The sequence below is a fragment of the Stylophora pistillata genome, chromosome 6 (genome assembly GCF_964205215.1).
Source record: "Stylophora pistillata chromosome 6, jaStyPist1.2, whole genome shotgun sequence".
Lineage (NCBI taxonomy): Eukaryota > Metazoa > Cnidaria > Anthozoa > Scleractinia > Pocilloporidae > Stylophora > Stylophora pistillata.
In genome coordinates, this window is record NC_142524.1 from 28,443,821 (window position 1) to 28,465,930 (window position 22,110).

At 38.6% G+C, this 22,110-nt stretch overlaps 1 protein-coding gene across 2 annotated transcripts; it reads right to left on the reverse strand.

Annotated features, from left to right (window-relative positions):
• Positions 1–6,947: 6,947 nt before the first annotated feature.
• LOC111329113 (mitochondrial import inner membrane translocase subunit TIM50) lies at positions 6,948–22,110 on the reverse strand. 2 transcript variants are annotated; one of them, XM_088724502.1, is made up of 10 exons: positions 21,803–22,107; positions 19,911–19,930; positions 19,168–19,189; positions 19,007–19,065; positions 17,348–17,467; positions 15,763–15,870; positions 14,515–14,613; positions 13,921–14,077; positions 12,907–13,109; positions 6,948–7,771 (listed from the first exon to the last, which is right to left on the reverse strand). In XM_088724502.1, exons 1-10 carry the CDS (start codon positions 22,074–22,076, stop codon positions 7,751–7,753), a joined length of 1,083 nt encoding a protein of 360 aa, XP_088580628.1. In that variant the 5' UTR covers positions 22,077–22,107; the 3' UTR covers positions 6,948–7,750. The 2 variants fall into 2 exon arrangements, with proteins under 2 accessions (XP_088580628.1, XP_088580627.1); XM_088724501.1 differs by lacking the exon at positions 6,948–7,771 and adding an exon at positions 8,470–10,466 and having other exon boundaries at positions 21,803–22,110.

The following is a 22,110-nucleotide window of genomic DNA, read 5'->3' on the forward strand; positions in this document are numbered from 1 at the left end:
ATCCGCGCGGGGTCACACAATTAGAACTATCTGGGAGGTGCCTTTTTACTTAGGATGCGACAGTGCTTCTTAATTTGTGGCAATATTTAGCATTGTAACGAAATCCCGTTTGATATGGGCTTACGAGCAAACTATTTTCTGCCAATTTGATACAACGATTAAAAATTAATTTGCTATTGACATTATCCACATTGCCGTGGCCACATGAGAATGGTCAACAGCTAGTGCACGCTTCTATTAAAAATAACTTGTCTTACCACTTCATCAGTATTTCTTGTGGTACGATTTCCTTCAACAAGGAAGTGAGTCATTTCCGAAAATTTAAACTACGATTTTCTACGCCTTCGGTTTGCTAATTCGATTCTCGAGAAACTCGAGAAACTCTAGTTGTCTTCAACCGGCAAAATTGACCATCATCAAGTGTAACCTTTCGACTTTCTCTTAATCAATAATGATTAATAATGACTAGACCGCGTTCAATGAACGGATGGTCTCAATTAATGCTAGTTAAACGTGCAAATGCGGACAAAATTACACCATCAATCTCGTATTCTTCATATTTTTGCTGTGAAGTCACTACTCAAATTTCACTATTGCAAAGTTATCATCAATACTACTACCATCGTCAAAACAAACGTTGTAGAGTTATTTTCGACTAAAGCTCTTTTCCAGCGCATCGGTTTTTATTTGAAGACTTTTCTCGACACCACTCAAACCGCAAATTGCTCGAATTTTTAAACCCATCATTTTCAGCCTCACTAAATCGGTGATTAATTGCGGAAAACGCCAAGAGACGGGGCGCGTTTTAACATTGTCATAGTTATTTTAATAACCAGAATCAATTTCATGGCGATATCAATTAACAAAAGAAAACCATCTTCCGTCTGGTCTACTTATACTATCTAAATACCCACCGACAGAAATGAAGAAGACACGACAGAGTTATCCATCTGCGGTTCCAACTGTCGGTTTGCACACTGACACGGTTTTTTTAAAAACATATATTAGCTTATGGATATTGAGTATTGTTGTTAATAGAAGAATTTTACAAAATCGAGAGTCTAAAAGCCTTCGCGACCGTGACGTTTCGTCGAAAAAAATCAAGTCCCAGTAGCCATTTTTTCTTCGAAAAAAATGTACAAGGTAGGCGTGGTCAGTCGCGTAAAAAAACGCTAAATGGGTTACGATGACAGGTTGAATAATAAATTTTTACTATCACGCACATTGGCCTCTTCTAAACATTGCTTAAGAGACTAAATATTTTCGCAAGTGGATCATTAAAGAACACTTAACGGCTTACGACTTCGTTGTACCGAGTTTGCAATACAACTGAATGCTTAACAAGTGAATATCACGCGTATATATAAAAATAAACCAGCGCTAACGTCTCTCGCCGGTTTGGTCAATTCCTTTCAACGAAAGCCTCGAGGACAGAAAATTTCCGTTTTATGGACCAGACACTCTCAATGACCCAGATGTTTGACGACAGATCATTGACGATTTTGACCACACAGCCACAGATTATTAGTGGAAGTTGAATTAATAGATTCTCCAATTTACCATGCTTCATCATCGTAAATTGAGTGTCGGGAAAGTGAGATAGAGAATGACTTAACTAGACGGTTATTAAACAACTGCAATTATTGCTAATGCAGTTGAGACTGTACCAATCAAAAGAAACATGAAATGATCAAAAGAGAAATTTCTATTTTAACATAGCCTGGGTGGGGGCGGGTGGGGATAAGGACACAAAGACACACGCGCGCAAACGCACGCGAACGCAAACGAGATTGTTTTTCAGCCTTGAAAGAGCAAAAACTCAAGATGTTTACGTCCGCTGTTATAAATATAATACAAACACAAAGAGACCCTTAAATCTAATAAACCACCGTTAAGTATAAGCGTTTGCTATTGGCGTTGTTTACTGGCATCATCTCGGAGGAGAGACTTAAAGTCGCCAAATTCTGTGAATTTTTTTCGACCAGTAAGCATAATTTAGAGAACACGTAATTCGAAACAAAAACCTGCTCAATATTTTGACAAATAACTCAATTCTGGTGAGTCAGCAGAAAGGGAAGTTTCGAACTCTGCCGGCGGAAAGCTGTGAACTAAAAAATTTCATTCCTGCGCGGTACCTTTGCCCGTCAAGTGACCATCAAGAACCGTTGCCCTACAAAAGTGATCGTTGAACCCGACTAACAGAGCGTCTATTTTCCAAGTGTTTTTACATGGAAATTTTAAAGAACGCTCTTCAAAAATAAACGCCCATAAAAGCACTCGACTCAGGGCCGGTATACCTTGATGAGAGCTAAAAAAAATTAACTGCACAATGAGTACTCATGGAAAATTTGCTTTGAGCTGCCGCGGCTAAGTCGAACAAACTAGTTTGACAAGTTTTTGTTTTTGGCGCCAAGACTGATTCACTGCATGAAACGTGACCTTCTTAAGCGTTGCTAAGCGACGGTTCGTCACGTGATGTTTTCGTCCGAGTTGCTCAGCGACGAGGAAAATAAAGGGGTAGGAAGAATGCGGTGATTTTTGCAAAGAAATATCAGAAGTCCGCAAACACAATTCGGACGGAAGTCAGAAATAAAATGACGAAGCTTGAAAAATTTAAGAGACCTCCCAGCAAAATCGACTATTTCCTGTCCAATTAATTTTAGTAAGCAAAGCTAATATAGAAATTTAGGTAATAGTGGATGCAATTCTAACTGAGACACCATATACAGTTAAAAAAAAAAAACCTTCGCTGCAAGTTATATCAAAACAAAAGTGGGTTTCTAAATGTAGACGCAAACAAGTTAGTTTCACAACACATTTCATAAGAACATTAAGCAAGGTCTAATACGGTAACCATTAGGAACAACAGCTGAGAGTTCTCCTTCTTTGCTTTCTAGTTAAAGAAAAATGGGTTCTTTACACGAAAATCCCTTTTCAAGATGACAACAACAAATAAAATAACATTAATAAAATTAAGGAGCGAAATTAGTTACCTTGGTAAGAAATGTACACCGCTAAAAACCTTACTTTTGGCCTAAAGAACTCTTCAACTCCTTTGCTTGTAGAATTATCAGTCTGCTGTTCGACAAACGCAGCTCGTTGTAAAAGCGCAATAGAATGTTCGCTCCGCAGACGGTAACGATAAGATCAAACACTTAAGTGACGTCATGAGATTGTGCTGGCATCAGGGACTTAAGTGAAAGGGCTAATGATGCTAAATATCTAAGATGTGTCGGCACGTGGTTATGAAACGAGATATAGATCGCACATCCAAGAAGAGTTTTCTTCAGGATCTGTTTATGACGATCTTACAGAAGAGTATTTTCAGTGCAATGTCTACAAATATGCACCAACTTTCGATTTGCTTAGCTAAAATCGCAAACGTGGGCGCACCATTACGGCAAAGGGACAGAGAAAGAAGTATCCACCGTATGGACGCTATGTTATCACATCGATCTTTCCATATTGGAACCTACCTTGTCTTAATAATTGATTGACGCTAACAAACTGCACTCGTTACAAGTTCATGACGTACTCTGATCTTCACATTTCTGCCTTCCGTCTCCCCTCCCTATCATTCTACATACAGGCTGTCGAAGGCTCTAGAAGTAGTTAGTCAGTCATTATCAAATAGACTGAGGCAAGCATAAAATTATTTACTTAAGAGTGACGACAGAAAGTTTGTCTTTACTAATTTGATGCGGGCCACTATCGTACTGATCAACGTTGTCTGCAATGTCGAAACCAGCCCCTAGTCTGGCTTGGATGGAGACTAATCTTTTACTTAAAAGAATATGAAACACTTGTACACAGATTGCGAAGTCTTCTCCATTTTCTGAATGAAACGCAATATCCAAGATGTCATGTTGTTCTTTCTTCTAAACACTGTTAAAAACAAAAAAAAAAAACAAAAAAAAAACAAAAAAGAAAGAAAGAAACGCTTCCCAGACATGGCTCCGTATAAGATATACAGTGAACTGGCAGAGAAATAGGAAGTCAACATGGATCTTAGAGTTGTGCACGAAGTCCGTGCTTTTACGTGGGCACGATTCCTATACACTTTTCACAGGTAATGGTCATTGTACCAAAGAAGTCTACCCCCCGTGGAACTGTTGGTTAGCACTGAGTTTCTTCCTTCAGGAATGTCTAACTTAAGGCACCGATATTACTGCACAACACCGAGTTTTGGAAACCACGACGCGACGGCAGCGGTAAGGTGAAAAATTCATTAGGTTCAAAAGGCCAAAAAACAACTCCTCGTGTACCTCACGTTTTGAGGTTTTCAATGGCTTCTCGTACAAGACCATATTTTCTTTCTCTCTCTGGACGTAATGCATTTCTTAAGCATCCGAGGCACCCTAAATCTGCCACTGACATTTGACTGTGACATTCTGTACTTGTAAGTTGTATGAATTGTAATAAAGGCTTTTTGGGGACACAAATGTACTTTTTGCAGTCACAAACATCATTGTTTGACGCAGGGTGCTGTTGAGTTTTGTTTTCTCGAACTTTCGTAAGACTCGACGACGAGACGGTAACCTTGATAAAATAAATTAGTCTTCTGAGCTCACGCGCTATTAGATATTTGCTCATTATTAAAAACTAGATCATTGGATAATGTAATTCAAGACTTTTTATTAGCTTAGCCATTATGGTATATCAGCCAATATACCATAATCTACAAATATGGCAAGCGTACGTGGCAACTTAAAATTAAAAGGGAGCTAAAAATTTAATAAAATTTAATAATTTAATTTAACGTTTTTAATAAAACAATTATTCCACTCGCGCTTGTTGGATATGAGATGATTATAGCCAACTCGGCGCTACGCGCCTCGTTGTCTATCTATCATCTCATATCCAACGCGCGCTCGTGGAATAATTGTTAAATAGTCGATTCTAAGCCCACGGTGTACTGTTTGCAACTTGTCCTCCATCTACATTCGACCTCCACCAATCAGTGTCCGTCACGGCACTGTAACTATCATTGTTATAAAGGTTCAAAGATCCTACGTCACTGTCTGTGCTTTTTGAGAAGCTTCGTCTTAATTTTTCTGGTCCTTTACCATTCGTTTCAATCACCTGCATCCTTCTCATTTATTCCTTTCTATCTTACCAAACTAATATTTTGTAGTCATTTGCAATCTCTTCGTGTTTTTCCATCGTACAGAACCCTGAAGATTTTTTTTTTTTATCATCTAAATACGTGTAAATCTTCTCCATCCTTGGTCATACCTTTCCTCTATGGGTCAGTTTTAGCCTCTTTTATCTAATTTCTCTTTTTTTGTTCGACTTTTCGAAGAGGCATACTTTTCGAGTCGCCTCTTTCTGGATGCTGTGCGATTTCAGTTTGGCCGCCATCTTGGATTGGCTGACCACTCGCCTCGATTCATGCGAGCTGGCTTGAAGCTAATAAGTGTTGCACGTTTACTCAATAGGCCATTTTACAGTTGTGTACTTAGTTGTCAAGCCTTTGATTCAGAGTGAGGTTGAAGGTGACCTTGTTGTGAAAGAGACCTGTATCTACTTAGCATGATAACAAAGTGATTTACATTTGAAAGGCAGCAAGGTTTGTATCATAACAAGGTCAACCCTAGCCTCACTCCCATTCAAAGGCTTGGCAACCAAGCACACAACTGTAAAATGGACTATTCGGTCCGGATGTCATGAGAGGACATGCACACAAATTGCAATTATTTGATCGTGCGAAACGAGTTCCTACAAATCAAAACTGTGAGCAACGCCACAATTCGATGTTCGTAAGTTTAATGATTATAAACCATGCTAAATTTTGTTACGCCTAGACAAAAATATAGCCATTTTAATAACCGGTAGTTTCTATCGGCCGACCGAATCAATATTCTGTGGCCTCTTTAGAGTTAAAGGAAGTTTTTCACCTCGCCAAGAATGACTCCGCAAAATATCATCTCGAAAAATTCTGTCGAAGTCGATATTCTGTAAGACTATTTCTCATGCTTTGACCGTTAAACTCCCAAGATCTGATTGTCACTTCTCTCCTCTAGCTGCGACTTAAGGCGGGTAAATTAGTTACAAGAATTTGGTGTTAGATCAAGATAACGTTTACCTGATAAGTCAGAGTATTCCCATTACCTGTTTCGGGGATAATGTAGGTATTTTATAGGGAGAAGTTACATGTTGATCACTTCTGGTGGGAGTTGTGCAGGGTGAAAACTAAACTCAAAGGCACCTAGTTCTTTTTCTAAGGGAACGACTGCAAAATAGAGAGGCGTTTAAAGAAAAACTCGACGAAGGAAGTAGCCCTTTAAATTGCTTACTGCACAATGAACCGAATGGGCAGCAAAACCCACTCTTGAGATCCTAATCAAAAATCTTTGATACTAATGAGGCTAAACAGCCAACGATAACAAAAATAAAACTCGTCATCATGAAATACGTCAACAATGTACCTAATGATCATGACTGCGTCAAAAAGAGAGCAATCTATCGACTTGATTACAAGGTTGTGTTACAGCAATACAGAGAATTTCCCCAAAGTACACAACGTTTTTGTGATATTTGAGGGCCGGTTATTTAAACGATATCCAACGATACAATCCACGGACCTCCAGACATTTTTTTAAAAAGATTTTTTTTTAAAGTAAGTGTGTGGTTTTCACGGGCTAACTATGGCTAACTGCAAGCGTTCCTGACGCTATGAACAAAGAATGTTTGGATGACACATTTGTTTACATTGAAAATGAATAAGAACGTATTAAAGGTTGTATTTATCTAAACTGAATCTTTCTATTTGGACCCACATTGCAGTTCATGATTTATGAAGTTTTATTACAGTGGTTGGGTAGATGTTATCATGTTACCGTCGTGAACTACTGCCCTCAGCATTCTCCGGGCCCTCTCGACACGGTTTTTCATTTCGTTGTATTTAGCTTTTTTTTTTATGACAAAAGACAGGAGAGATACACGAGTTAAACAATGATAAAGCACTTTTAATTTTTGGCAGAGACGCGAGAATTGTTAGTGAACGCACACAACGAGAAGTCAAGACACTAATCGAGGGGCGTGGGGGATAATAAAGCTAGCGGAGGGTATGAAAAAAAAAATGTAGGTTTCTTTCCTTCTCTCTTTTCAATAGCATTACAACAACGACCGTACCCCCTGAATCTTAAGTGGATCGCTTCCAGTCACCATGTCATGAAAAAACCTGAAAAGTTTGGCGTTTACATTTGCGACGAAAGTCGCCGCGTTGACGACCGGTGTTCGGTGATCATGTCACAAGCTGTAACTTTCAAGCTGTAACTTTCAAGCTGTAACATTCAAGCTGTACATTTCTGAGTTATTATCATTATTTTTTTTGATTTAGTATAAGTGAGATAACCATTAGCTTTACTTTACCATCGATGCTGCGTGTTTTTTTTTTTGTTTTTTTTTGTTTTTTTTGTTTATAAAAAAAAATTGCAAATGGAATATAACTTCTGGCGACCATGTTATGATGCAAGGTTGTCGCAAGTTCAGCTTGGAGTCCTGAAGTATTGTGAGAAACGTCGCCGCGCCAACAGAAGTCCAAGCTGTCATACTCTGTCCACGACAAATCTGTGCACTGATAGACTACAACAGCAATATTTCTGTAGTATTTAACAATTCTATCGATTGTTCACACGCCTCGGTGAAAATTCTCTCGGTTCTGTTCTGAATGTTATTGTAATTTTTCCACATTGTAGACATACTCGTCCTGCGTTCCACATTTACTGAATATCCGTTTTTGGACGGCTTACTTTTTTTCTGGGTTTACCTACAGAAATAAGAATATTTAATCAATGAGACCAATTGTATCCATGGGTTTGTTTTTTTTTTTCGATACTAACGAAAACTTTTTCTTTTGCGCTTAGCCGCATTTGAAGTTCAACTGAAGGCAGTTCAAATTCGTATTATCCCAAATTCACAAAGGGAATGGAGACATCCAAGAAACCAGTCAGTTCAACATACATAGCGTAGTAGGAGAGTACATAGGCCAAATACTTAAGAGTCGTGGAAGGGAAAACGGGGAGGGAGGGGTGGAGTCGTGGCACGGGAGAGGAGGGAAGGGGTCTGGACAAGCTTTTACAGAACAATGAAAAGACACTAAAATTAGGCTAAAAAAATCCACTTTGATCGATTCATATGTCACCGTTGCAACTGACAAAAAAAGGATGAATTTCATTACCCATGTCACCTTTAGAGACGCTATCTTTAGAGAAATCTCCCTCTAAAAAGGTGCTATAAAATAAACTAAGGGGAACAAATGAAAATTTTGACGCTCAGAGAAAAAGAAAAGAGAGAAGAAAATAGGGACCCCACAGAATTATGAAGGGCCTTAAACCTCACCAACCGCGAAGGCCGCCCCCAAAAATTATGAGCATCGAAGCTAAAAATTCGCTGCGTCATATAACATGCCACAATCAATATCCTTACCATAATTTTTAAACCGATACCACATTTAAAGGACAAGAATTTCAAGTATCTATCTTTATTTCCGATTCAACGACCAAGAAGGCTTGACACTGAAAGAAATTTCCAATATTCACTTCTTGGTTACGTCACATATACAAATCGGCTTTAAAATTTCCCGTGCGATACAAAAACACCGCTAAATTGTCAACATTTAAATTGTGTTAATTGTTAAATATCTTATTTTTAGGTGCGTGGGAATTTCTAAGATTAGAAGAAAATTTTATTAACAAAGGTCTTCCTATGCAAAAGTTACCAATAAAAGTCACGTAGTAAAACTCGTTTATTTGTAAGATAACTCGAAATTACTCCATTCCACCAACACAGTGAGCAATTTTACCCATTTAATTAAAGACAAATTAATTCTTTAGACAGCCTATATCATTGGGCTATAAACGAAAAGTCATAAACGTTGTACGCTGGCTACATCAAAGTTGTTAATTATATAGCGAACACTTGAGTCACGCAAGAATAATTTGTGACAATATTGAGTTGAGGTTCCTGTTAGACTGGCGCTGTTTAAACCGTGGCGACCCCTCACACCATCAAAACTTCTGCTTACACGCCGGAATGGAATTGGACACGATCTTTGGGCGGTTTAACAATCTATTCACGATTGAGTGTCGTAAAACTAACAACTAAGTCCTTGCAATGGCCATTTAATCCAAATGAAAATATCAATGTGGGGCCAGTTTGAATTCCAACTTAATGCAAATAAACTATCTCCATCCTTCAAAAAAAAAAAAAAACGCGAGTCGCGATTTTAACTTTGCATCTTATCGGTTGGGAATGGCACGAGTTATTGCAACCAATCACAATGAAATGCCAGATTACATTCTTCACTATGTGAAAATCTGCTCTACAGAGCAAGTAGAAGTCGTTCAATAATTTTCCTCCACAATATCTGATACAATATTTCTCATTAACATTTCCCAACAGGGCTTTTGAAGATTAGTTTACAATAAAAATTAACAAATATCTAACAAATTACAAAAAAAAAAAAAAAGTATAAAAATGTGTCAAAAGTGAAACTCTTGCGAATATCAATAATGTACTTTGAATTGTTAAGTACTGATAAGATAATATTTTTAATATATTTTAAAGACCCGACCATTTGAAATTTCAGGTTCAAGGTTCGACTTCTTCAACTCTACGGATAAGTCTCTCAGAGAAGCAAATATTATAACTTCCTGGAGGCGTAACCCAACGAGACGTAACAAAATTATTGATTGGCGCAGAAGTGAGAGTTCAAAACAGGAACAAAACAAAAAATAAACTCATTGATCAGAAGCCCACAACCTTCGAATGTTGCTGACAGCGTTTTTAGAGGCGACTGACGTCTTCCCATTTGACACCAATACAAACGCGTTAGTAGTCATTTAAGTACTAGCACTTTAATTAATCCCGCGAAACCATATCATGGTTGCCCCTGTGACTGGTTTCCTAAATCCCTGAGTCTTCCCCGACTGAAATATAATTTCTTCGACCAACTATCCAATACTTCTCTAGAACGTGACGCAAAACTATTCGACCTAATCACCCGAGGGGTGCAAGAAAGTGGCAATGGAAACGTCGCGATCCTTATAGAAAGTCGCTACATCGTGACGCAAACAATTATAATAATACTGAATTATCCACAGCTTTTGTTACGATATTAAGCACAAATGTTACATACAATAATAGACAGTCAACCCCGTCGCCCGAAGAAAGCTAGCAGTAGCAGTCTAGCAGTCTAAACGTCGCGATCATTGTCGGAAGTAACTACATCGAGAGACAACCGTTAAACAATAGAGTTCATGTTCGCGGGCATAAATATGTTTTGGACTCGATTGAGAGTCATTTTAGTCCGAGCCGTTTGGCGAGGGTTAAAATGAGCTTTGAGAGGGGCCAAAAAAATACTTATGCCTAGAACATAAACTGTATCGTTATTATTATTATTATTATTATTATTATGATTATTATTAAAATCATTTCTTCGTAGAGCATCGAGAAAATGAAACCTGAAAAAAAAGACCAAAACAGTTTGAATCATCACGCGAGCGTGCGCGCGGCTAAAATACATTTTAGCCCTCTAAAATCTCCCTTTTAGCGCGCAAAATGCGCCACAATGCCAGACAGAGATAATGATACTTCATTGTCTAATGTTTTCACCAAGATGAATCACGACAACTCTTTTTTTTTTTTTTTTTTTAACAGTATCAAGTATAAAAAGTTGCATAGAACAGTGGCGTCCATCCTCCTCCTGAAGGCGGCATGCTATCCATTGATACACTTTCATAAATTACAACAAGACATTTGTATTGAGGCCACAGTGAGACAACGAAGATAAGACACAGACGAATCACGAAGATTTCGTTCCAGTTTTCGTGACTTTTCGTTCGAGTTTCAACTTTCTCGTGAATTTCTCCTGACCTTGAGGAGTTTCTCTCTCCAGATTGTTTTTCGAATTAGCGATAAGTTTAAGGTGAAGAGCGGAAACGGCTGAGGTTCAAGTTCTCACTGGCGACTTATCTTTTTATCATCTTTGTTCCGCACTTGTGCCAAGTCAACGAACTATTTCCGAGATGCCCTAAGCCTCTGTTTGATGAAGTGAAGCCTTTGCGACGAAGTTAATTCTTAATAGTATTGCTCTTGGGAACCCGAAAATGGCATTGGTTCAACAGCCGTGCTCAACATTAACAGTCTACCTTACTCTATATCCCCACAAAACGTTGTCGACAAAGTTGATCCTAGCAAAATATAGAACGCTTGTCACATATGAACCTAAAGTGTTGCCTAGCACATCCAGGGCTCCAAACTGCGAGCGTTAAAACCGCCATGGCGAATGGAAATAAATCTTGGGGATTAAACGCCAAACTCGCGCAACCTGTAATCAGCAGTCATGCATTGCAAGTAGTGATGTTTTTTTTTAATTTAGTGTTTAAGATTTTAAGATAAACTGACATAAACATTGTATAAATCATCTTCACTCAGTCGTTTTTGCCCCGTTTCTCCTTGCCGGCTTTACGATTTATCAAGATGCTCTATTTACTTTGCCATAAATTTAAGTATCAAGTTACAAGTGTAAAAAACAAAAGAATGAAATTGACGAGGAAGCCCATGACAAACCACAGGGCTTTTACATGATGGGCTCCCTCTGGCAAATATCATAATCACAATTTAAAGGGAGAATAGCGACGAATCAAAGGCAGAGTTGACATTGGGTCGAGCTGAAACATTTCCAAGTACTGAAGCTCCCGTGAACCTCAAAAACAAAAAAAAACAAAAAAAAGAAAGAAACCATCGTCAGATATTCTGCTTCTTTTTTTAGCAAATGGACTTTTTTTTGGCGACCATTCAATGATTTATGATTACCAAATGGAAGCTTCAGTCTCTATCTCACTGTTTGTCCGAGTATGATGCCCCCGCAAACATAAAAAAACCAACTGTCAGACAAGTTTTTTTTAGCAAATTAAATTTTTTTGGCGACCGTATTCCAATTACCGACTAGAAACTTCCACAAAAGCTACGGATGGAGTGCAAGTTTCCTTTGTAGCTTCGCGGCAAATCATCCAACCAAGAGATTATTAACAGTTAAGAATCTGTTGATCCAACTCATTATCAGAACGAACTGCATGGAGTTCGTGTCGTTGTAAAAAACCCAACTCCCTTTTGTTTTACCTCAGTCGTGAAAAATGAGTTTGAAAGCAACGTCCTTAATGGGGCTCTTCTGCTTATTAATCAATTAAAGAAACATAAGTAACTGGGGTCAAGAGTCAAAATAAATTCAAGGTGGCATGCAATATTATCCTATTACAAGCAGTGCCTGTCCACTCAACTGATGCAATCTAAATTAAATAAGGCGCGCACATGATGCTTGTGAAATGTGTATGATGTCAGAAATTTAGTCGTGCTGTGCTGCTACAGAATATTTAAATAAACAATAATAAAACTTAATATTTCAAGTCGTTTGAAAGGAAAGGAAAGTAAAGCAAAGTGACTGAAAAAGCAGGTTTCTTCAACTTGGTGGAACCAATCACACGAGTAAAAGAGCAGGACAAAGGACGGCTCATAGCCTGCCAAATAGAGCGTACTTTTGACGAGGGATCGCTGAGTAATCGCACAGAGCAAGCTTAGCCACCATCATGGATTTCAAAGTAGAAGAAAGTTGAGGAGAGAAGAAATTCCTACTGCTGAGGGGTGAAGGAAAAAGGAAGAAAAGTCGCGTCCCTTTTTTTTCTCGCCCCTTCTCTCACAATCAATTCTAACTGCACATCTAAGATGGCGACTTGGTGAACAGTCGTGAACTTGTAAAGCTCACTAATTTTCACTGATCTCACTCATGAGATACCAGCTCTGTAGGCTACAGGCCTGAAGATTACAAACGACAGTCCATAACTGAACCCGACACTCTGTTAAAGAAACGATCAACTTAATAAGAAGGACATGTTAATAACTCACACTTTTGCTGCTTGACCCGCCCAAGCTAAAGCTTCGTCCAAACACACCAGACCATGATGATCTTGCACCTTGCTGCGGTAGCCTAGCCTCTTCTGCTTCTCGAAGCCTAGCCTGGTTCCGTTTGAAGGCTTCAATTATGTCATCTTCTTGTCGATAAAAGTCTAATACCGTGCGGATGTCTTCAACGTTTGAAGTGGCAATGGCTGAGAGAGGGTAATCGCAAAAGAGGCGAGATTATATTTTTGAACGAAGATTTCATTCCAGCCCGAACATTACGCATTGATTTGCACACAGTTGTGTGGTTAAATCTGAACACGGGCCAAGTTTACTACCCAGCCGGAAATTGAATCAATTTCCATTGTAGGAAGCGACAAAGGGTATTTCTATTCCTTCCCCCCTCCCACACCCCTTCAGCTTCCCCCGTCCTAAATGGGTCGTCAGTCCATCACAAATTACCCTTCAATATTTTGTCAGCTTTATCAAAAATTGAGTTAGTACCAATTCATACTTCTGGATGGAGTAAACACCACCACTTAAAAAAATAAAAAAAAAAACATAAATAAATAAATAAAAAACGGTGTAAGACTTAACGTGTCTTGCCCAAGAGAACATCCCCTGGTCCGTCCAGGACTCGAACCCAAACTTCCTGAACAGAAGACCAACGCGCTGGTCACCAGGCCACCGGCCATCAAAAGGCACCGGAGTTTAAGGCTTGAAAGGTAATAATTTGAAATCTTTGAAATTCAAATCCCGATTACATTCTGTAGTATTCCCAGAAGTGGCTCCTTAAGCAAATCCTCTACGATTTTCTCGTCGTTTTCCCCACCATCCACTTCCCATATTCTGCTTCCCATTATTACAGCTTATCATCTAGACTTTCTCAAAGTCGTTCGCTTGGTTTTCTGTTCTGGTGTGGAAGGATCCGCCCTACGCGCTCAAAAGCGCGCATTGTGAGCAAGTCTACTTATCATCCTACACGGTTTTTGAAACTGAAGGAAAACGATGGATACTCACTAAGAAGAAAAGGAATGAGATCAAACAATCTTCTGTCGGTTGGGTCACCTTCCCATTTCTTGAGAATGATGGCGTTTCGAGGGTTGTCCTTTGGAGCTTTTTCGTCACAGTCGATCATGATGACTTTTGAGAGGTCTCGGTTTAGGGCGGACAAATCCTGAAAATAACATGAAAGGGTTTGGAAGTAGGATCGATAACCAGCCGCGCTACTTCCTTGGGAACATTGAAGACTGGACCCGAGAATACGACAGAAACTGAGTTAAGTTTGGAGGGAAAACTGGTGCAAAGAAACGCCTTGTGTCAAGGATATGTTTCCGCGTTCAAATCTAAACAGCAATTCTCCGCCCTGTTTGCCAAACGTTTCTAATGCTTTTAATTCTGAATATTCAGTGCAAGATAAAACAATACATGTATTCCTTAAATGATCTCGCAAAGCCCAGGAAAATGCTCGAACAGCAGAAGGCTTACTCCCAGGCTTCGTACCCCTAATCCTTACCCTCTCCTCCCTTCTTTTACTCCCGGGTCACATACCCCTTCTTCCCATCCACCCCTCCCTTCCCTCTGTTAGGAACAAAAAAAAACTGTTCATCTTACCTTAACATGTGTTCCATCAGTATACAGTGTAGCATCTCGATAAAGTCTGTACATGATAAGTCCACTTGGATCTAATCCATCCACTACAGGTGCAGCACTCTTGTTAGAAAAAAAAATGTTTGAACGATTTACGGTCAATTCTTCCTCTTTCAACTGATGCAGTTTCGTGTCCTTATTCAGCACAATATACTGATGCAAAATAAGGTTTATTAAACGAAAATTAGTACTGAAAGGCGTTAATCCTGGGCTTCCCTTGCAGTTTATGGTGGGACAGAGCTTTTTCTGTGTGCGCACCTAAGTTGTGGAACAGCATTCCTTTTTCAATTCGTAAATCTAGCTCCGTAACTATTTTTAAAAAGAAAATCAAGACTTTTCTCTTTTCAAAATTTGTAACTATTAATTCTCTTCTGTTTGATTGAATTTTATCTATGTGCATTAGGTTATTTTAATATTATTTTATAGTATTGTAAAGCGCCACGAGAAGCTTTTGATGTGCGCGCTATATAAATATCATTATTATTAGTATAATCATCATCATCATCATCATCTAGACACTTTAACATTAAAAAAAAAGGAGTAGATGTGAGCCGAAAGTGAGTTATTTTGGATCGGTTTTAGCGCTGTTAATATTTTGTATTGCAGAGGATTTTATGGAAATTATTGCTAAATAAAGTTTCATTATTATTATTAAAAAAATAAAAATCATCATCATCATTATTATGATTATTATTATTCATAATTTTTTGTTCTACTTTTTACAAAGTTGACGTCTGCAAATGAAACCACAGATTAAAAGCGTTGAAATCGTACCAGGCACCTCCCTTCGTGATTACTTGCAGTAGTAATAGCCTTAACTGGTGCGAATTGTACAGCGAGAACCAATTTTCATGTGTATAAGCTAGCACCTTATTTCCGAATGTATACCAGTCTAAGCCCTTTCACCATAAAGAGTGATCAATATGTAATTTCTCCTTACAGTATCACCCCTGAATCACACAGTAACACCATGAGAATAAAGAAATGATTTCTAGCCAAATAAGCTCTTGATTGTTAATCAAATTTTCCCTGTCAGCACCTCAGGAAATGTATAGAGAACAGTATGGAGAATACGCATGCTGATGTTAGGGTTTTCCATAGGAACCCTAAAGGATTAATGCATTTATAAGTCATGCGAAGGGAGATCAAAATCAGCTCCACTTGTTCTCAGTAAAAGAAGAAAAAGATCTAATTAAAAACAAATTAACTCACAAATCCAGCTTCGTGCGTGTATATGACGACTTCAAATAGAGGTGGCCCAAGCTGATTAAGAAAAGCATCCACTCCTGGTCTTTTCCTGAAACGCCAGCCACTTTTACGCTATGGAATAGAGGAAAATACTTTGTTGATCAATTTTCGTGACATTATATTTTTCTTGTTAAAGAAATGATCCTCACACAGAGCTGCAATAATTGACATTGCAGAGAACAAGCCTGGAAAAAAATTTCAGGCTTTGACTGGATAAAAATCCATGCCTCCCAGATACTAGTTGGGTGCTATTACCAACTAAACTTTGAAGCCACATGTTCAGAACACAACAAATTCTGAAGGGTTCTTTCTTCCCCTGAAGGAATCTGATAACAATCAAATGAAAAAAGTAATATTTTAAACTATGGATAATATTCACATAAAGAAATGATCCCTACAGGTGAGTTGCAATAACTAAAGTTTAGCTTGCGGTAAAGGTGTCTTATTAGGGCCAGTTAAACAAAGCACACAATCATTTATTTAAAAACTGGATCATTGGATAATGCAATTCCAGACTTTTTGTTGGCTTAGCCCTTATGGTATATGAGCCAATATACCATAATCTAATATCTGTACATCGTAACATCCGGTTTCTTCTTACAAAATAAAATCGAGAAGATTTATCTAATATCTTGGGAGTGTTTTTTTTTAAAAAAACAATTATTCCACTAGCGCTTCTTGGATATGAGATGATTATAGCCAATGAGGCGCTACGCGCCTTGTTGGCTATCTCTCATCTCATATCCAACACTCACTCGTGGAATAATTGTTAATTATTCCACTGGCCATGTCTAATTTGGAGTTAGAGTCAATGGTAAGGGGAGGGGTTGGGAAGGGGCAAATAATAATCAGCCATGGATTTTTATCCAGTCTATGCGCCTCGTTGGCTATAATCATCTCATATCCAACAAGTGCTAGTGGAGTAGTTGTTTTATTTAAAAAAAAAAACACTCCCAAGATATTAGACAAATCTTCTCTACTTTATTTTGTGAAGTGCAACTGAATATATTCATATAGAAGTCTGTGCTATATAAATGTAAATTACTATTATTATTATTAGTCCCCCACCCTCGCCCCCTCCTTAATTTTTCACTATTGCTCACCCCCTTGGTACAATTTTCTTTCTCCTCTCAGCTTTCCCCTTTCAATAAGTAGGTAAGTAGTAAAGTCTGTTTATGAGCCTAGTGGCCCATTAGGCCGGTGCTTAACTCCAGTTTCTGTAGCATGAAGCGACTAGGAGTATTTCTACTCCCCCCTGGATGGGATGCTAGTCCATCACAGGGTTACCCCCAGCATTAAATTGCCGGTACCCATTTATACACCTGGGTGAAGAGAGGCCCTGTGAGAGTAAAGTCCAGGGCTTGAACCCGGACCACTCGATCCAGAGTCGAGTGCACTAACCATGAGGCCAGTGCGCCTCCACTCCCTTCCAATAAAATCAAAGATAATTTTCACTAAAAAAAATTCTGAGCACTTGCTTGGCAAAATTAGACCTGCTCTGCAGGCAAACTGAAATTACATATGGAAGATTTTCTTCCCATCTACTTACATCATACTCTGGGTGAACCAAAACGTCTTTTAACTCAAGCACCAGTGTATATGGGGGCTGATAATAAGGTTCTTGGAGGGGATCTGGTAATAACATTTTGCTTGATGGTGCAGCAAACATCTGTCAGGAAAATAAAAAACAACTTTGAACTGAAACAAATCTTTGGCTTAAAGAATAACATAAGATACTAAACAACTGTCAAAAGGATTATTCTGAGTAACTTGAACAGTTAATTAACATCTCCATTTTATGTGAAGGTGTAGTCTGATCGTCCGGGTGAGTGTAGTCCTGCGAAGGACTGTTGTCGGTGGCAGTGACTGACGTTTCGACAACCTGTGCGGAAGTCATCATCAGAGTCAAGTGAGTGATTGTTGTCAGTAGATTGTTGTCACTCACTTGACTCTGATGATGACTTCTGCACAGGTTGTCGAAACGTCAGTCACTGCCACCGACAACAGTCCTTCTCAGGACTACACTCACCCGGACGATCAGACTACACCTTCACATGTTACCCCCGGGTTCAAACCATTTACTGCATCTCCATTTTACATTTACATTTTTACATTTATATAGTGCAGACTTCTCTGTGGATATATTCAGTCGCACTTAACAGTATTGTAAGGTTGAGATTGGATGTCAGCATTTCTATCAGGTGCCTCTGGCAGCCACTTCAGCCCACGTAGTGATCTCACCTTCCCACCCATCCCACCCCGGGGAGGACATCCACTACACAGTAATCTTGTTCATGGGAAATTTATGTCTCCTACCCCTAACCCTGTAGGAGACGGGACCTACAGCTTTACGTCTTATCCGAGAAGACGAAGCAATGTGAGTGAAGCGTCTTGCTTAAGGACACAACATCATGCCCCAGCCAGGACTTTACAGAAAATCACTTATAATAAATTATTTTACAGAAATCACTTAAATTTCAGACCTGTATGATTCAATCTAAACCATAGAAAAGAGAAGAATGTGGAGAAGGTGGTCACCAATATTATCTCTTTAACTCCTTAGAGTGACCAGCATCTAATTTCTCCTTACAATATCACCCCTGAATCACACATAAAGGTTAGGAGAATAAAGGAAATGATCACCAATCAAGGAAACATATTGATTGTTACACAGATTCTCCTTGTAAGTATGATAGGAAATGTATAAAGAAAAGTATCGAGAACTTGCATACTGATGTTAGGGCAAGAAGAGAAAAAAATGCATTAAGGAGATTATTTCTTCACTGCATCCAATTTTTAAAAAAGCACCGCCTCCAAATAAGCACCACACCTAAATAAGTGCTGCACTTGAGACGAAAAAATTGAACAAGTATCCTGGTGTTTATTTAAGTATATATGATAATCTCCTGTTACTTTTACTGCTTCTTCATTTCTAATGAAAACCCTACAACATGACAGTCAGGTCTTAGGGGTAAAAGTGACAGTTACCACAGCAGCCACTTTCAAAACTGTAGCCTGAATTTTTGTTAGGAATTCCTTGAATAGCTTGAGGTGTTCATTTTCTCCAGCAGTAAAAGTTTTCCCTCAATGACCTCCTGAGGGTAGCATTGGGGGCCAAATCAAATTACTGAGAGATAAGATATCCAAATTTCCAAGTAACTTTTCGAGTCAACACTTTGTTTTGCCAATGGGTGTTTAATATTCTTACCTCATAAAAATCCCAGATCTTGTCCCTTGTTCTATAAATAAACTGCATTGGCATTAACTCTGTAAGAAAAATGATCAACAGCTGAAAGACTTTCCTCAACAAGAGCAAAACTGACTCAAAATAATCCAAAATTAAATTCAAAATGCATTTCCAGAACTAACCATTTTTGTATCCATCTTCGGGCTGAAAAGACAAAATAACTTTGGGTCAGGTTTTAACATCTTTAACCCTAAATCTCATTTTTAAAGAGGAATCACACTCATTGTTGACCAACTCATGGCGATATTTGTTAACATTAAACTTTGTTAGATATTTTGCTCCAATCTGAAAAAATAACCTCTTTGTTTGCAAAGGCTCTTGAACCTTACAATGCTCTCTGATAAGAAATGCCAGAGGAACTTTGACTAAAAGGGTATATCAATTTTCTTTCTCTTTAACCCCTGATATGCAAATTACTTTTGATTGATAAATACTTCTGTTTTTCATTATTTCACTCCATTTTGTGTTCACACATTACGTTTATCAATTAATAAATAAGAAAGATTTAAGGCTATCTAATGCACTGCTAAAGCTCTGAGCTATGAGTGGTCAGAGATCTCGGCAAAGTCAGCTTTTTTCAAAAGTTGAGTGTCTTTGTAGTAGAAACACATTGGATGGCACAGTGGACTTCGATGCACTAAACAGAAGTGCCTAACCTTCTTGAATTTTGCCAACTGCAGCACCAGTATACAGAGAAAAATCTATTTCTTTGTAGATCCTTTTGTATTGCATTTTATATACACTTATAAAGATTTCATAAAACTGAAAATAACCTGAATATAAATTCTTACTGACTCAATAGAAGCTTTCATTAAATACAGGTAGATAAGAACACTTCAACAATAAACTTTGTCACTTTACTCACATTTTCTGGATCAGGTAGACCTAAGAAATATAGAAGCAGATATCACTGAAATTTATAGTTACTTTCTCTCATTATTATCAACCTTATAAAATAACTCCCATGAGTGATCTAGACAGAATTTCCCCCAACAATGACAAGCACATGAGCAAGGCTGTACTCTAGGAAAAATTGACGGGAGCCCAGTGCTCTGTAACTGGGAAATCCAGGGTGCCCAGCATATGCTTTTTATGAAAAAACTAAGATTCCTGAGTTGCCCAAGAGCAAAAGTAAGGCACCAGGGACCACCGGGCGCTGCTAGACCACAGCCTTGCATAAGTGATGAGAATAAAAAAAATATCAATTTGGAGATCATTAGTTGATTGATCTAGTTAGTTGAACTAAAATCACGAGAATTGCACGGCAGACAGTGAAGAGGATTACTGATGAGATCTAAGGATTACCAGAAGTGAGGTGGGCAGGGTTTTCATAAAGAAATATAGCAGCAGGAAAACACAAGAGAACAGTGTTTAACAAATGGTAAACACCACAGCGTACACTATTGAGTTATGGATGCACGCGGGAGGTTGCTAAGCACGAAAGAAGCGTAAGAGTCGCCTCAAGTGACTCTAGCTTCTTGAGTGCTTAGCAAACCTCCCAAGTGCATCCATAACTCAATAGTGTACGCTGTGGTGTTTACCATTTGTTTTATAACATAACATTGATACATTGTAGCTAAAGAGTTCCCTTTTATGTAACAAGTCTTACGCGACCAGAAAAAAACAAGTGCGCGCAGAAAAATAGTCTTTGCATTTGCTCACGTCAGCAGCGTACACCCATGGGCAAATGGAGGACGCTAAATTGACCAATCAGAGCGCGTGCTTTACTTTGGTTATCTTATAAAAAGCAGTACAGGAGTTTTCCCTGTATGAGCATTTTGTGCCATGACTGGAGAAATCATTGCTGTCTGATGCCTTAACAATAACCTGGGCGAGTGACCTAAAGTTCTGATTTTGCTGTTACTTTAACTCTCTAATTTCCAGCCACACCTTACATGCCTCCCCCCCCCCCCCCCACCCTGCTCCCCTAGATACAGTTGGACATAATTGGCCATAAGCTCATATAGACCATTGATCAAAATGAGCTGGACTTGAATCTTACCCAGGGTTACTGAGTATATTTTATTCTTAGGAAAGACAGTTTACATCCACAACACCCCTCTTCAACAGATGAATATATGTTTAACAAACATAGTCATAAGAACTTGAGAAAATCTTTGGGGTTATTGGCAAATAAAGAAAAGTCAAATCCAGGAGGAGTCAGTTGCAAGTCAGTCTGTTAAACATCATTTGCCTTTTACTTATTGGAAATTTTAACTGGATATAGGAAGTGGGGCTAAGCAAGATCTCAAAATTGTTCCATCAAACGTTCATTTTTTAGGCCATACCCTCTAAAGATGGTGGACATCTGAACACTCGATGTTTTGATGACAGCCATCGGAAAATGAAATTCAAAGGGGTTTGATTTTAGTCAGCAGCTTTGTAAATGGAATCAAAGGGCTTCACATTTTCAGCCTCTTTTAACACTTAAACTCCCAGAAGTGATTAGCACGTAACTTCTCCGTAAAATATCCATACGTTCTCAAGCAATCAGGTAATGAGAATACTCAAACTTATCAGAAAGATGTTATCTTGATCTAACACCAAATTCTTGGTACTGCTCTACAGAGAAAAGTGTAGCAGCTTAAGCAAGAATCAAAAATAAGATATTAGGAATTTATGGGCTGTGGGGAGGTGCGAATTACAAAGAGAACATCCCCAAGACCATGCGAGCACGGACCCTCTGGGTGAAACATTACTTTAAAAAACACCAAAATTAGCCTTAAAGTTAAAATTTTAAGCCACAATAACTCCTACCTAGGAAAACCACAGCTCCTGTGATCACTCCAACACCACCAGCTGCAAAATATAACCAACCCTTGAGTGTTGGACCCTTTTTTTCTTTTGGCTTCACGTAATAAAATGCACGTGGACATCGCAAAGACAATCTGGTGACCGGTTTAATTAATCTCGTCGTGCACGAGAGGGAAGAAAATTGTACGGCTGGAATAATCAAAGATGTATTGTGGCACATCCTAGAGCTAAACCACCGACAACACGAGAAAAGAGCAGAAAACGACAAAACCGCCATGACGAAATGTGAACAAACTGTCACAATCGATCCG